At 50.4% G+C, this 17,445-nt stretch overlaps 1 protein-coding gene across 1 annotated transcript in view; it reads right to left on the bottom strand.

Annotated features, from left to right (window-relative positions):
* Positions 1-441: 441 nt before the first annotated feature.
* The window catches only part of Vps8 (VPS8 subunit of CORVET complex), a 198,023-nt gene continuing 181,019 nt past the window's right edge, over positions 442-17,445 (bottom strand). The window contains exons 47-48 of the mRNA XM_032899998.1: positions 3,908-3,988; positions 442-944 (exon numbers count right to left, since the gene is read on the bottom strand). Coding sequence (XP_032755889.1) covers positions 795-944; positions 3,908-3,988 — 231 coding nt within the window. The 3' untranslated portion in view covers positions 442-794. The remainder of the gene's footprint in view (positions 945-3,907; positions 3,989-17,445) is intronic.

The raw sequence follows: 17,445 nt of genomic DNA, 5'->3' as shown, positions 1-17,445 counted from the left end.
ACACAACATTTTGAACGGGTAGAACCTCTGGCTAAGTGCTAGAAGAGGGGACAGGGTGGGCTTCGAGATGCTCAGGCTTGCTACAACCCTAGTACACCAGGGCCTGGCACTCAGAGGGGAATACCTCATCCACTCCAGATGAGCCAGGGGAGACTCTTGAAAGCCCACCCTACTGCTTCTTCTGTGTCTGTTGGTAAAAGTGGCTTTGCTTAGCTGTCCAGGAGAGCTGAGCCAATGGCATGAGCTGAGTCTCTGGTGTAATGAACTGCTGTGTCTGCTACATACTGACCCAGCAGGCCCAGGCCCTAATCTCCTCGGCTGCCCTGACCCAGTCACAGGAACGCCTGAGTGTTGAGGGCCTAGTGGGGCCTGTGATGGAGCTGTTGGTCTGAACAGTGTTAGGGTCCTTGACTGGACAGACTGACAACCAGGAGACTGACAGGCATGCAGGACTCAAACACCGAGACATTTATTGTTTCAAAGGAGGGCAGGTTCTGGTCACCGGCTTTAACATAAACACTGACAGACACGCTGCTTCCCAGACCACTGCTCTCCCAGTGCCAACCTTTGCTTTTCACAGTTGATGTCCTCCCCAGACCCCTCCTCACACCACACGTGGCTGGGTAAGTGTTACACCCGAAGGGCTGGGTAGAACGAAGTAATATTCTGAGCGAAATGAAACTGTCCTGTCTGCAGTCCGATCTGCACCAGGGAGGCTGCCCTGAGAGGGAGGGTGGCAGGGTGGCTCCGGGGCCCTCCCTGCCTCCTGCAGCCTGGGCTCTTCCGGGGAGGCCTCAGTCTTCAGCCACAGGCGGAGGTGCAAGCTGCAGCTGGAAGTTCTCCTTCTGGAAGATGCTGTTGAAGGCAGGCCCGCTCTGGGAGCCGGCAAATGGCCTATGGCTGTCGCCACCTCGGTTCTGCGAGAGTTCCATAAGGAGAGCCAGCTGAGAAGAAGAGGACACATGTGAGGGCACAGTCCTGTGTGAGGGCAAAGGTGGAGAGGGTCCTGTTCCTCTGGCCACATGAAGGAGAGCGCTACCTTGTGGGAGGAGTGAGAACCCTGTCCTTGGATCCCAAGGTCATGTCTCATGAAAGGTGTGACCCTGGGCACAAGAGGCTGCCCGGGTGGGGTTTCCTCCAGGCATGGCTGCCCTGCCTGTGCACAGCCTCCCTGTAGGCAGACCTCTGTTCTCAGCACAACTCCCATGTGCTTCTCTTTGGAGCGCCCAGGCCAGAGTCACTCCTGGTCTTCTCTCTGGCAGCCTGGCCAGCAGTTTGGGCTCAGGAATAGCACTCATGGATCCCACCTCTCCTCCAAACTCGCCCTCCCTACCTGCAGCTGTATACATCCACCAGTGGCTTTAGCAGTACCTTGGTCTGTCAGTGGTTTAGTTCCAGGAGGAAGCATTCCTGAAGCCCACTGGAAAGCCGGGCTCTGTACCTCAGGTGCCTCCTCTTACCCAGCTGGCTGTCTGTAAGGCAGAGCCTGGCAGCCCAGTGTCAGATGCTCTGACAACCAGAGGAGGTGAGTGCATGTCCAGGAGCTGAGACCTCCGGCCTGCTAAGTGACAACACCCACACTAACCTGAGGGGAAGCTCAGGGCCAAATGCGAGCTTCCCGGAACCGGGGATGGGACCTGGAGACAGCACACAGTGCCCTGCCCTACTCTTCACAGGCAGCGATGAACGCCTTCTGTGGGGTGATGTAGCACATGAGCCTTCAAATGCCTGAGGGGAGGAGTAGGGGGGAGGGGACTGTGTGTGTATCTGCTTCCTGGCATAAGCCAGTCCCTGGAATGACTGCAGGCCACAGGTGACTGTCTTTTGAGGGCCAGACAGGCTGGGTGCTTTTCAAGAATGGCATTTCTAGTCCCTGGGGAGTGACTCACACTGAGCCACTCAGTTGTCAGTGATAGGGTCGGATTCAAACTTCCTGTTCAGCCAAGCTGCCTGTGGTCTTGCCTTCACCTGCCCCGCTTGCCTGCCCTGACTTCTGTCTGCTCCGATCTCTGGCAAAGAATCTCCCGTCACATGAGCAGTAATGGTACAGAGCTCATTTGCCTGTTGGCTGATGGCATAACCAGTGGCTGGGGAGCCAGTGAAACCCTCTAAGCTCTAAGTACCAATTTATCAGAACTAACACAGCCCTCGGTCCTGACTCAGCAACCCAGCCATGGTCTAACACTCACTCACTGTCACAGTCAGCCTCTGCTGCCCTCCTGGGACAACTGGTCACCTGGGAAGGGTGAACCTACCTGTGTTACCTGCAGGCAGGCGGGCCTGAGCTACAGAAGGGAGGCCGAGGAAACCAGAAAGCGGCACTCCTCTATAGTCTGCTTCAGGTCCTGCCTGCAGGTTCCTGCCCTGACTTCCTCTGACAGAAGACTGCAATCTTCGGGCTGTAATAAACCCTTTCCTTCCCGGTTGCTTTTGGTCATGGTGCTTGTCATGGCGTGCAGCAGACGGCACACCAGAGCCGCATGCTTACACTATTACGGTGAGCCTCCAGCCTGAGAGGTAGCATGGGAGGAAGGCTGGCTCACACAAAGGGCCATCTTGAACTCCCTACCTCTGCAATCTGCTCGGCCTGTGACTGGTCTGTGAGGAGATCATGCCCAAGGTTTCCAACAGAACATGAGATGTCTACATTCTGACACTAGGGCAGAGACCAACCACAAACTAAGGCTCCTACTTCTTAAGTCTCGCTGACTGAACTTCTCCTGTAACTTAGTGACTAGGAAACACAGACCCTGGACAAGGCTCAGAGTGTGAAGGAGATGGTGATTCTGTCTCCAGTTCCTGGCCAGAACTCAGTCCTGCATCTGGTTAACCTGCAGGGTCTTATTCGGGATATTGTGGAAGTTTCCAGAAGAGCCTCTGTCCTGGCTAACAGCTCGAGAGGAAGTGCTCAGGGTCTGCTTCAGTGAGAGCAGAGCTGCTGTGCCCAGAGACAGCTGGGCTAGACAAGCTCAGAGAACCACTGGGCTGGGGGATCTGGGTGTGCCCTGGAGTGGAGGTGCTGAAAAGTTCCTGTTTCCTCCCTCAAGGGCTGGGAGCCAGTGTGGGCCATGCAGAAGGGAAGAGGCAAGAAGGGAGCCCAGCAGCCAGACTTGCATGGCCTCTGTGGAAACAAGGAGCTCTTACCCAGAGCACAGGCAGGCTTGAGGGAAAATGTCTAGGGGTCTAGAAAGGATGCCTCCTGGACCTCTTCAGGATGAGGGCTGAGCGCAGGATCCTGCCAGACCTGTGCTCTGGATGACTGGATGGGACAGGCCGAGAGTCCAGGGGAACATTGAGTCTGCTATGGAGGCCTGTGCAGTACTGGCAGCTGGTAGCCTCTGAGTCTGCACCCTTCTCCCAGTTTTAAAAATGTCTAATCTCCCAGTCTATGCTGCAGATAGCTAGGTGGGGCGCAGATCTGAGGTGTGGCTGTCTCAGATACACATGATGGCCTTCTGAAGGAGGGAATGGGCTTCTGGCCTGCTCTCTGTGGAGACAGGCCAGACGTGGGCCCCCTGTGTCCTCACAGCTTGGGAGGTAAGTAATAAATGCCTCTCTACTGGCCTTTCATCAAATTCTGAGTGCCGCCGGGCCGGGACCGGTGGGCCATGTGCCCATCCGCTCTTGCACACCCATACACACTTAATGCGGCTCCCACAGATACCCCTTCCTTGCCGTGTCCTTGTTCGTCATGACTCTGGCTGATCTGCAACTGCTTGCAGAGGGGTCCTCAAAGCTCACCCCATCCCTCCTGCCCATCCTCGAAGTGCTGCAGTGAACCTTGCTATCTGAACACTAGCTCGGGTACCTTCCAAGCTTAGAGGTGGACGCAGGACACTAGGACACTGCCTTCCCCAAACAGTAAGTCCCAGATCAGAACCAGAGACATCGGTCATACAAACATTACCCTAGAACCTCCTCGGTACAGCCGGCACAGCTGGTCAAAGGCTTGCGTTTGCTGTGGGTCCAGAACGGGTTCTGAGTTTGCCTAGGAAACAAGAGTTATCGGATTAATAATGTCTGTCCCTGTTCCTCGCACAGAGGAAGCGAGACCCTGCAGCTCCCTCATGCGTCTGAAGATCAGGCCCCTGGCAACTGGGGGATTTGTTTAAGCGTTTGGAAGACACGGTCTGGCCTCCCTGAAGGCCTGCTTGGATGTTCCTCTCAGCTGGATCCTCTATCTGTGGTCCTGTTCTCCATCATTAACTCTAAACCTCCCTCAAGGCCTTCTGAGCAGAGGGCCTTTGGTCCATCCGCTCTTGCACACTCTGTACACACTTAATGCGGCTCCCACAGATACCCCTTCTTTGCCAGGTCCTTGTTCGTCATGACTCTGGCAGATCTGCAGAGGCTTGCAGAGGGGTCCAACCCCCTCCTCCCCCCTCAGAGGATCCTAGCAGTGCTGTAGTGAACCTTGCTATCTGAACACTAGCTCTCTCACCATGTGACCCTGGAGAGTCCTTTCGTTCCCCTGACCCTGGAGGTGGCCCGTGGGAGGTCACTGATAGGTAAAGCTAGATGACACCCTGCCTCCCACCAGCAGAGTCAGTTATGCCAGTGCTGTAACTACACCTCTGAGACACCACTGGTTAGAGGGTTAAGCGGTCCGTGCACAGGCTAGTAAAAACTGTCTGTGCTTGCCTTGCCCCGTGAACCTTCTAGGCAGAGAGGAAAAGGATTTCTCAAATGCACATCCCACATGGATGATGGGGAAGGCTTTGGTGCCAAGCCCGCGGTGTTCACCCTAGAGGGTGAGCGCTGTAGCCTGGCGCAGATACAACGCAAGTAACTGAGCGCAGGCAGAGCCCTGGCTGCTGCATGTCACCCGCGGGCCATCTCACCAAGTCCTCAAAAGCCCTCTGTAAGAGAGGTCCTGGCAGATTCACCTTCCCACCAAGAAGGACAGTAACTGTAGTTAATCAATTAGGGGTGTGTGTGGATGCCATTATGCCTGAATGGAGGTCAGAGGTCAGAGGTCAGAGGCCAATGCACAGGAGGAGTCAGTGTTCTACTGTGTGAGCCCTAAGGGAGGAATGCGGCTTAGGGAGCCTTTACCCATCTTGCTGTCCCTGAGGTGAACTTCAGATAGTGTGACACTCAGAACCTTTAAGAGATCTGTGAGTTGGATTTGTCTTCCCAATGGCTCTGCTTCTTTCTTTCCCTTAACATTTTCGCCACCCTCAGGAAATAGGCCAGTCAGGCTGGGAAGGGAAACGGCACTGCCAGAGACCCGCCTCGCTGGCCTGCCTTCCAGCGGGAGGAAAAAGAAGACTGAAGCCCCAGGAAGAAGCCGCAGGGAAGAGGGCTCAGGTCTCCTGGGTTTCTATGATGTCACAGCGGATCTAGCTATAGCTCCCTTTCTTGATGCACTTGACAATATGGCTGGCTGGGGAGGTGGCTCTGAAGCAGTGCGGAGCAAGAAACAAGGCAAGGCCTCGTAGGTGCCCTCTCATGGGGCTACACTCATTTCCCTGGTTCTTGCAGACAGGAGGAGGAGCCCACCACAACCTGGGAGTGTAAAAGCCATCTCGACACTTTTGAAGAACTGCTGGCTCAAGACTAATTGGTAGAGTGCGTATCGCACTTCTGACAGACTTTATAAGGTGTCAAAGGAGGCGCTAAGGCCTGAAGGTCTGAGAAATACACCAAGCCTGGCTCAAACCAAAGCCCAAGAGGGAAACACCATCACTGTTGAGACACAACCACTGGGAAGCGTGACTCAACACCGCTTTCAGGTCCTGAGAGCACTGGTGCCACAGGCTGGGAGCAGGGCAGGGTCAGAGTGAGGAGTGGGATGGGGGAGGGGTAACGTGCAGCGCTGACCACTCTACACCCCTGCCACATCCCATGTAAAGCACCAGCTCTGGTTATCGTGTGGTGAGGCGCTCCAGTTTCATTTCTGTTTCTGTGACAAATACCCTGACGAGAGCAGAAATATTAGGTTTGCAATCCAAGTTTCAGCCCATTTCTTCAGTAAAGTCAAGGGAGGAAGCAGTCAGGGGCAGACGACACAAACACGTTGCTAGTTTTTTCCTGTCAGAAACCCCTGCTGGTGGTGAGGGTTAGGGAATGGGAGCACGGGAGTGGGGAGTGGGGAGTGGTGCAGTTCACGGTGGGCGGGGCCCTGGACACCCATGAGCAATGAAGACCATTCTCTACAGCCATGCTCACAGGCTAGGCTGATGGAGACTGATTCTTCATTAAGGCTCTGGGTGGTGGCAGGCACAGGAGAGTTCAGTAAGGACAGTTTAACAGGAAGCAAACATAACAAAGAAGGGGCCTAGTAAGACACTAGGGAAGGGCGACCACTTAAAAAGATGTTGCAGAGAGACCAGCAGACGTCACCAGCGGCACACGCGTGGTGGCGTGCTGGAGGGCATCACTACGATGAACAAGTGTGTGGTGAAGAATAGGGAGAGAAAGAGAAGGAGAAGGAGCCTCCGGCCACAAGCAGGAGAGCTGACACCAGTGACTCATTGCAACGAAAATTTGCAAGCAAAGCTGTTTGGACGAAAGGGTATAGACAATGTAGCACACAGTGACACTGCGTCTTCCACAACTCGATTTTTTTTTAAAACTTTGTTTATTTTTGTCGTTTTTATTTGTGGGGGAGGTTGCAAGTGCAGAGGGTGGATATGGAGGGATGTGGAGATGAGCGGGGTTGGGGTGCACGATGGGAGATTCACAGAGAATAAAATGTACAGAACGACTTTGAGAGGTCAGGCTAACACATGGCAGAGCAGTAAGAGCCGGACGAGCCGTCCCCTCACAGAGACACCTGTCTGAGGCCTGAAGGGGTATTAGGCCATGAAGCAGATCTCGGGACACTGCACTTCCTGTATAGTCATGAGATATCATGACAGAAAATGATGGAGGAGACACAAGGGTGTTCCAGACGGTGCTGGTCACTTCTGAAGGTGACTGAAACTCCCCTCAGACCCTGTAATTAGATCCCTGTGTTGGACACTGGGATCTCTTAAGTTTTGTTACTGTCCGTCCTTCCTTCCTTCCTTCCTCCCTCCCTCACACCCTCTTCCATGCTTCCCCTCCACTTCATGTAGCTCTCACTGTGAGGCCAACAGTGGCCTCAGACACACAGTAGGCCCACCTCTGCCTCCTGAGCAGCCGTGTTCAGTGTATGCCAGGCTGGTTTAGACTTGTTTAGACTGAAAGGTCTGAGGCCAGAGAAAGAGTGACTGAGGGAATGTGGTGGCAGCTATTTCTGCAAGCTGAGATAAACACTGGCCTGGTTTTATATTATTCTTTCATGAACATGCAGTTTTCCCCAAATCTAGATTTTTCTCATTTACTTGTTTGATTCCAGCAGCTATCTTTTGGAGGCAATTAAGATCTTCTCAGGAAAGAGAAGGTCACGCCACGGGGTAGAGGATGCTGCTTCTAAAAACAGCCACATCATCAAGCCCTTGGGACACGCTGGGCAGCATGCGGGTCTATTCTGGGCAGGGATACTCCAGGGCCTGCCCTTGGGAGTTTGCTGGCTGAGTCAGAAGGAATCTCAAATGAGGTCCGCTCCATGGTTTCTGACCCAGCGGATGTTGTTAAATGCTGATTCTAATGGAAATCTCAGAATGTGGGGGCCAAGGCAGGAGGATACTTTGTTCTAGGCCAGTCTGGGACACATGGTTAGACTCTCTTCAAAAACATTTTAATAGTAAAAGCAGATTGGGGTAGCAGGTATGGGTGGGACTTGAAGACATGCATCTCAGACAGCTGAGCAGGTGGTGACTGCACTGATCCTCATGGTGTCCTGAGGGTAACGACACTCTTACCTTGTAAGTGTTTCATCTCCTGGCTCAACTGTATGCAGACAATTCATTAGGGCTTCTTTCCCCCATGGCGACTCAACTAGTTATGTCGCTTTCAACATTCACTGGGGTCACACACACCCCGGCAATTCTTGTTAAGACTGTTTAACTAGGCCCCTGGTTGAGGGGTGGGGCCACCCGCCCATCTCAAAAACATTAACCTAGAATTGCTCCTGTCTAAAGGAAATGCAGGGGCAAAGAGTGCAGCAGAGACTGAAGGAAAGGCCATCCAGAGACTGCCCACCTGGGGATCCATCCCCTCTGCAGACAACAAACCCAGACTACTCTATTCTAAGGGAAATCTCAGATCTAATAGAAATCTTCTATTGCTGATGCCAAGAAAGGCTTGCTGGCAGGAGCCTGATATAGTTGTCCCCTGAGAGTCTCTGCCAGAGCCTGACCAATACAGATGAGGATGCTCAAAGCCAACCATTGGACTGGGCATAGGGACCCCAATGGAGGAGTTAGGGGAAGGACTGAAAGAGCTGAAAGTGTTTGCAAGCCCATAGGAACAACAATATCAACCAATCAGACTCCCTCAGAGCTCCCAGGGACTAAGGCACCAACCAAAGAGTACGCATGGAGGGACCCATGGCTCCAGCTGCATATGTAGCAGAGGATGGGCCTTATCTGGCATCAATGGGAGGGGAGGCCCTTGGTCCTGTGGAGGCTTGATACCCCAGCATAAGGGAATCCTAGGTTGGTGAGGCAGGAGTGGGTGGGTGGGGTAGCACCGTCATAGAAGTGGGGTGGGGGGTTGGCATGGGGGTTTGCAGAGGGATAACATTTGAAATGTAAATAAATAAAATAACCAATGATAATTTTTTTTTTTTGGTTCTTTTTTTCAGAGCTGGGGACCGAACCCAGGGCCTTGCGCTTCCTAGGCAAGCGCTCTACCACTGAGCTAAATCCCCAACCCCAACCAATGATAATTTAAAAAGACTGTTTAACCAGACCACAGTACTTGATACATGGTTTGTGATCTTACTGGATTGGAAGCTTTATGTTTTCCCACATAAACACAGTTATGTAAACTGAAGGCAGTTGGAGGTTTGTCCAGCAAATGTGTGTAACACACACCTGCACACGGAGGGCATTTTTCAAGTCACACGGCACATCCAGGTGGGATGTTAGGGTTGGTGCTGAGCTCTGGCCTTGCTAAGGTCTCTTTCCTCTATTAGGCCTTTAAGTTTATTGGAGATGCCACGAGAAGGGACTTTTAATACGGTATCTGTGGTGGTTGGACAGTGGCTCCATAGGCTCATATGTTTGAATGTTGGACGCCAGTCAGTGGAGCAGTTTGGGAAGGATTAGGATTCATGGAGACGGTGTGGCACTAGGGGTGGACTATAGCCAGAGTCTATGTCTGTCTATGTCTGTCTGCAACCTTCAGATCAGATATGAGCTCTCCATTACTGCTCCGGTACGATGCCTGCCAGCCACTACATGCTTCCTGCCATGGACTAACCCTCTGAAACTATAAGCAAGCTCCCGGCTAATGCTGTATCTTTACTGCCCTCTGGGGCTTTTGTGGGAGCCCTAGGACCAAGTAGAGCTACTGCAGGAGAGTGATACCCCATGGAGGCCAGGGCCATACAATGTCTGCAGACAAGCAGGACTGAAAGGGAAATGAGGTGGCTGTTTGTTGAAGAGCTTAGGGCTTTTAGGTGCTTGCCTGCCCATCAAGCCCTTTCTGAACTGAGAGTCATAAATTTTACATGGTAGCAGAGATAGTGCACACAACATATATATGTATACATAGGTATGTATGTATGTATATATGTATGAATGTATGTATATATGTATGTATTTATGTATGAATGTATGCATGTATATATGTATGTATGTATTTATGTATGAATGTATGCATGTATATATGTATGTATGAATGTATGTATGTATATATGTATGTATGAATGTATATATGCATGTATTTATATATGAATGTATGTATGAATGTATGCATGTATATATGTATGTATTTATGTATGAATGTATGCATGTATGAATGTATGCATGTATGAATGTATATATGAATGTGTATATGTATGTACGTATGTATGTATATATGTATGTATTTATGTATGTACATATGTATGTATATATGTATTTATGTATGAATGTATGCATGTGTATATGTATGTATTTATATATGAATGTATGCATGTATATATGTATGTATGAATGTATGTATGTATGTATGTATGTATGTATGTATGTATCTGTTCTAATGGGAGGGAAGAGAGGGTGACAGAGCTTCTGGCAAACAGTTGTTCACTGAAGGATGTGGCTAGGCAACTTCTGAGATGCTGACTGGTTCCCATTCTACTCCCTCCAGCCCTATGAACTGGGATCCAGTTCTGAGGCTCAACAGGGATTTCTAGAGGTTCTACCATGTTAGGCCTTGGGCACAGAGATGGACAGTGCTTCCTTTTGCAAGTTGCCTTAGTCGTGGGTTTTCTTCTTAGCAATAGTAAAGTGTAGTCATCGCAGGCTCTTACTGCCTGTGTCTGCTAACCTAGGCCTAGTCCTGGAGGTTTCTAGCCTCTGTACTTTCTAATCTAGGCCTAGAATGTTTTCAGCCTCTGAGACTCACTGCTGAATAAACTGGCCTGTGGTGGTTTGAATACGCTTAGCCCATAGGGAGTGGCACTTAGGTGTGGCCTTGTTGGAGGAAGTGTAGGGGTGGGCTTCGAGACCCTCCTCCTACCTAGTTACAAGACAGCCTCCTCCTGTTTGCCTTCGGAACAAGATGTAGAACTCTCAGCTCCTCCTGCACCATGCCTGCCTGGATGCTGCCATGCTCCCGCCTTGGTGATAATGGACTGAACCTCAGAACCTGTAAGCCAGCTTCAATGGGTTGTTTTGACTTTTGGTAGCATGGGGATACTGGTGAGAGCTTCCAATACAGAATGGCTAGGAAGGCCATGCCCAGGCCTCCAAGAGCTCTCACAGGGGCCGGTACTTAGAATACACAGAATGGCCACAGTGATGAGGCCGGGGGAACAAGAAGGTACATACTACATGGTAAAGTATGGAACAAAGAGAATGGCACCATGAAGATGGAGGCCACACTAAGCGGCCTGCTCGCCAGCCCTGAGCTCAGCCAGAGCAGCTTTGGAAGAACGCTCTGCCCGTCAGATGACTGGAAGGACAGGGAAGGGGAGTGGTGGTGTTCTTACTCCTTCCTGATTTAACGATTTTCCAGAAACGCTCTGCAACGCAGAGAAACACAAAACAGGACTTCTGACAGCAGACGCTGGCTTGACCTGGATTCTAGCTGAACGGCTCTGGGGATACTGAGCTTCTCTCGGTCTGCACTGTTGTCTGTGAAACTCTACTGTGCAGAGACATTGTTAAACTTGCAGACCGTGTGGATCTGGTGCCCATTCGAGGTTTAATAAGTGGTGGCAGAGCCGTGACAGAGTGTCTTTTCTGGAGGTGTCTGGGAGGAAGAACAGAGGGCTGGGGCTGGGCAGCACATGAGCTCTCATCTGCTCACCAGCTTCGTGTATCAGCCTCTGGACCCAGCTCCAATCTGTTTCCCAGAGGCTACAACGGAGCACACACCATGCAGGGGATGAGGGCACCAGCAGACAATGCACATCTAGGGCATGAGAGCTTCAAGGAACACAGTGTTATTTACTGAAGCCAATCTTGGCTTCTACTGCGAACCAAACACAACCAGAGGCTACAAAACAGCCCCAAAGGGAGGAAAATTCAGTGCAGAGACGTTGCACAGAGAAACTGACTTCCCAAATCAGTGTCATGCACAAAGCAGAAGTGAGAGCAGCAAGAATTCCACCCAAAAACCTCCAGAAGTGAGCAGTACGTCCAGCCAAGGCAGGCTACCAAGCCAAGTTAAATCATAGCCTTTTTATATGACAGTAACAAGCAGTCTAGAGGAAAGGTCATGGGCACGCTTCCATTCACACTGGCCTCAAAAATTAAAAATATCCAGGACGGAACATTACAAAAAAATTCTCTATAGTAAAAACTTTAATATCCCTGAAGGAACAGGTTGAGAAGACACTGGAAAATGGAAAGACCTCCCTAGTTCATTGTTTGGAGGAATTGATATTGTGGAAATGACCATTCTACCAAACCCAAGCACAGACTCAGTGCAAACCCAACTAAAATCCCTACAGCATTTTTTTCCACAGAAAAAGACAAAGCAAAGCAAAAACAATATTCTAAAATCCTCCTACAACACAAAGGTGCAGGAAAAGACTTCCTAAACAGGACTCCATTCACTGAGTAATTAAGGCCAAGAGTTGACAAGTGGGACTTTATAAAACTAAAACGCTTCTTTCAGCGAAGGAAACAAGAGGATGTCCAGAGAGTCAGAGAGACCCTCTGCCTTCTATACCTCTGATAAGAACGCAAAAAGTAGTCAAAGTCCAACAGAACAGAACAAAAACCCCCTTAAACCGAACCAGACAGCTCAGTTGAAAAAAATGAGCTATAGATCTGAACAGAGAGGTTGCAAAAGACAAAATAAAAATGGATACAAAATACCCTGAAAAATGTTTATCCCAGTGCTTGGGGGCACAGGCTTTAATTTTAGAAGGCAGAGGCAGGTGACCTCTGTGAGCTAGGGGCCAGCCTGGCCTCTCTATACAGGGAATTCCAGGCCAGTTAGGGCTGCATCCCCCTCCTTGCGTGCCCACGTGCAGGTATTGATCTCCTTAGCAGTCAGGCCCGTCCCCATCTGTACAGCCTTTGACATCCCCCACGGTCCCTCTCCTTGCTGGTTTCTGTGGTTATTTTATGACATACTCAGATCTAAAGGTTCAGAGCTAGATTTCTATGAGAGAGTATATGGCGTTTGTATCTACTCAGTACAACATTTTCCAGTCCCATGATTTACCTGCCGACCTCACGTCTTTACAGCTGAACAGACAGTATTCATAATATATATGTATCGCTACCCCAGCTGAAGGGACAGTAAGTTGTTTCTACGTCCTGGCTATTGTGAACAGAGTGGAAGTGACCATGGTTGAGCGGGTATCTGGAGTGGGATGTTGAGCCCTTTCTTATAGGAACACATCTGCTTTGAGATTGTTTGTTTATGAATTCACCACACTGATTTCCTCAGTGGCTACAGCAGTTTATAACACCACCAGTGGTGAATGAAGGGTGTCTCTTTTTCCATATCCTCTCCAACATTTGTTATCAGTTGTTTTATTGATTGACTAACCATTCTGGCTGTCCCCTTGGATTTAACTTAAAGAGGGGATTCATGCCTCGTAACACAGACCTAGCCAGCCGCCTACAACTGTGGAGGGCCTGTGACCTACTGCTGCTTTCCTAAGCCAGTATAACTCCTAACTCTTATCATTCTCAGCAGCATCCAATTAATTGTGTATCTATGATGCTACCTTAGGCTCAAGGAAGATTCCAGAAAAGGGGCTGGAAAGACTGTAAGAGTTAAACAATCATGAGGCCTGCTGCAAGATGGTGTCTTCTAGACATTACAGGGAGGCTGTTCCCAAGAAATCACACAACATGGCTGCTTAAACAAAACCTATACAATGACAATATCAGGTGACACTAAATGCATTCGATGGCTTTTATGCATGCATGCATGCATGCATGTGCATATTTGCAGCATTTATACATGGAACAATAAATAAACAAAATGATAAGATTCTCATGAATCTGAGGGGAGTTGGGGGATGAGAGGGAATGGTGGAAGAGGTGTAAACGCACATATGAACTTTTCCAAAAAACCTCACAATGTAAGTTAAAAATAAAATGGGGGCAACAAAACCTTGGCAGTGTGACAAGCCATAACACACAGCTCTTCCCCATCCCTGTCCCCATCCCAAACCACCCGTCATGCGACTTCTCAGTCAAAGACAAGCAGAGTGCCTGGTGCCAAGGTGTAGCAGGTTTCTTGCCGTGTGATGAAGTCTACTGCTAGGGGCTGGAAATTAAACTGTAGCTGAACACTTTAGAGGAAGAAATGGTGCTGCCCTGTGAACGACCTTGCAATGCTCAGCGTTGGAGTAAATCCAGCCGAAAGCGAGGTCTTGGTGATCTGTGAGAGCCCTGCGGAGAGTGAGGACCCTGTGTCAGCATGCTGCAAAGCTGGGCTACGCACAGATGTGGTGTGAACGAGAGCTGTAATTACATCCCACAAAGAAAACCAACCAGGGCATTCAGGATCAACAGCTCTCTCAGCCGCACACCCAGCTTCACTGCAGAGCTGGCCGTGTGAGCCACCACTGCCCTGAGGGCCAGGCTCCCAGAGATGGGAGCCCAGGGGAGCCTGCCTGTGAAGCCTTGCACACAGCTGTACCCTGCTTGCTCTCTTCTTGCTCAGAACCCCGATGCTAAGATTTCATTTCCTAGTTGTCGTCTCACTACCGCGCCTTGGAGAGCCTTGGATGCTTGGTGTAATGAACAGACACGTCTTTCTTGGGCAGCGCCATGATTTGTTGGGGCGTGAATGTGACAAACTGTATGTCTGCTTTTCTTCTGCCTGTTCTCAACTCCGCTCTGAAATCTGTTAACACTGTGATCTGCTGCAGGCCTCAGCCAGGTTTCCACTACCATCCGAGCCGGTTCCCGCTAGCGGCCTTGGAGGTAGGAGCCATCTGCAGCTCCTGCTCTGTGAACTGAGCGTGCCCTTTCCGACTGTCCGGCGTGGTTACGCTCTCACACCTGACCCTTCAGGCCCTCTTATGTCCCAGTGACTCAAAGCTCCACAGGCTAACGGGGAATTAGATGATGAGGTAATGTGCGAGGCTGTTAAGCTGCTGGGCAGGACAGGCTGAAGATGTCAGGGAGGCAATCAGGGCTCCAGGATGATGCTGACACAATGGCCTTTCGCAGCAGAATGGGCAGATACTGGTGATGCTGGCTGCTGCTTCTGTGAGGTGGAAAGAGAACAGCCGGCAGGGCTGCCGCAGCTCAGTGCGGCTGCTGTGGGCCAGCCATGCAGCATGGAATCCTATCCTATGCTCTTTCTTGTCATTCTCCGGGGAACCCTACGGGGAGCTTCTGTTGCTGTCACTTTACAGTCAAAGAAACTAAGGTCCTGGGGTTCACTAATGTGCTAAGGGTCATGCTGGTGGTGGGTCGCAGGTCAGAGAGGGGGACAATCCAGGGACAGGGTGTGTTGTGCCTGTCACAGCCCCAGTATCAGTCTCAAAGAAGCCTAGTAGAAAAGTCTCTTAAAGGACACAAAGGTAGTATCAAGAGCGGGAAGGGGCTGGCCAGGTCAGTCACACAGGCAGCCTCTGACCTGCTAGGGAAACTTTCTGATCTGCTCTGGAAGGTCAGAGTTCATCCTCCAATCAGGCCTTCACGAGAGGAGGCGAGAGAAGGCTAGCTGGGAGGGGAGCAGGTCCTGTGAAGAACCAAGCAAACTGCACGGAGGAGCCCCACGCCTCACATAAAGACAGCTGTGTGCGCACACTGGTGCTAACACTGCCTTCTGCAGCACAGGGCAGGCTCTGACCTGGCTCTCACACTGCACATGAGTGACACTGGGCAGTTGTGCTGCCTTCTCGATGGCCGTCACCTTATCTGTGAAGTGTGAGGAATGTCTTAGTAGTTGTTTCCCAAGCTGCAGTTGGGGCAAAGGCAAGGGAGGGGGAGGCAGGAGACACAGGCTTCCTGTTGTCCAGAGCTCTTGGTCTCCGGTCAGATATCTCCATGTTGAAGCATACAGTGGCAGCCCAGGGAGGAAGGACTTACTGTCTGTACATGGTAGGACACAGAAGTTTGGATATGCTAAAGTACTGTTTGTACTGACAGGGTGGGCCATTAAATCACATCAATGGTAGACGTGAAGTTAAGGTGTCAGGAGTTCCCCACAGGCAAACCCAGCTGCCCACTTTGCTGGGGTGCTGAGATGGCTCCTGCCAGGTGTCTTCCTGATCACCGAGAGCCGGTCACTAAATGGTGTTGATTACAACAGGGAGCACCAGTGTGAAGTGGTGTGTGGAGGCCTGGTATTCATGTGAGGTCTGTCATTCTCTCTTCTCTTCACTCTCCCACTACAGCCAGAGTCTCTCACTGAACCTGGAGCTGACCAACTGGCTGAGTAGCCAGCTTCAGGGATCCACCTGTCATTGCCTTCCCAGGGTTGGGCCCGCAGACCTGCTCTGCCACTCAGCTTACGAGTATTGTGTGTGTTTTAGCTAACCATTTTGTGCACGCTCCTTCACACACAGAATGTCCCTGAATTAGCGTGGTGTCTCTGAGGCCCATATGGCACTCACACACATGCTTGGCTGCTCATTGCCTAGCCTACCGTGAAAGACAACACCAGGGGAACTAACCCACCGGAACCTGTCACCCCAGAGTGGATTTCTAAAGCTGATTTGACAACCTCAGAATGTGCTGGGAAGGCTCAGACATGCAGTGTAGCATTTTGGTCAAATTCACTGAAGCCTGCCCATCATCCTGACATCACGGAGTGCTGGCACGGCTGCTTCCTAGGAGTGGGGCGTCACCTCTCTACTACGCAGGCGATACTCACTGACTAGTGTCACCATCACTGTAACTGAAAGGAAAAGGGCACCAGAGGCAGGGGACTCACCAGTCCCACGGTGGGGCTGGGACCCCAGGGCACTGTCCTAAGAAGATTAGACATTTTGCCACGAGGTATATTATGGTCTTTCCATAACCGCTGTCTGTTTTTGTCAGGGACATTTTTGAAAAACCTATTAAGATTTCTTTTTATAGGAAGCAGAGTTACAGAGAAGATATTTTAGAGGATGGCATTGTTCTGCTAGTCAAAACCCTTCATTTTCATCACTGGACAAATGTTTGGTTTTACCAGAAAAAACTGACTTAAAGTAGGGAAAGACTTTATTCTCATATACATAATCACTTCGCTGATTGTTTGTACTTAGGAAAATGTCAGTTATCCTGATGGGCTGCTGAGGACTGTGACTGGGCAGAACTCCTCTGCAGTGCTGAACCCTTCATGATTGTTTTATCAGGGCCCTGAGTTCTAGACCACATTTAGCTCTAATATTCCTGCCCATCAGAACCAAACATGCCTAGAAGTAGAGACCCAGTAACAAGTACAGGAGAAGAACCAGAATAATGGGTTTAGATCTAAAATTAGTGTGGTGGTTTGGATATTAATGGCCCCCATTGGCTCCTGTATTGCAATCCTTAGTCACGAGGGAGTAGAACTACTTGAGAAGGATTAGGAGGTGTGGCCCTTTGGAGGAAGTGTCACAGGGGCTTTGAGATTTCAAAGCTCATGCCAGGCTCAGTCCCTGTCCCCTCTGTCTCTGTTTGTCTACAGGTCACTTTTGAAAGGATTAGGAAGTGTGCCTTGTTAGAGGAAGTATGTCACTGGGGGTGGGCTTTAAGGTTTCAAAGGCCTGTGCTCAGCCCAGGCACCCTCTCTTTGCCTACAGACCAGGATGTAGCTCTCAACTACTTCTCTAGCACCATGCATGCCACCATACTCCTGTCTTGATAGTGGACTAACCTCTGTGACTGTAAGGGAGCCGCCAATTAAACATTCCTCTTATAAGAGTTGCCATGGACATGGTGTCTCTTCCTGACAACAGAACAGTGACTAAAACTATAGCAAAATCAAGGTATCGATCCAATGACAAGTCAAAGGTCAGTCTCAAGGTAACGA

Source organism: Rattus rattus, chromosome 4 (genome assembly GCF_011064425.1).
Source record: "Rattus rattus isolate New Zealand chromosome 4, Rrattus_CSIRO_v1, whole genome shotgun sequence".
In the NCBI taxonomy this organism is placed as follows: Eukaryota; Metazoa; Chordata; class Mammalia; order Rodentia; family Muridae; genus Rattus; species Rattus rattus.
This window is presented reverse-complemented; position numbering and strand designations above follow the sequence as displayed.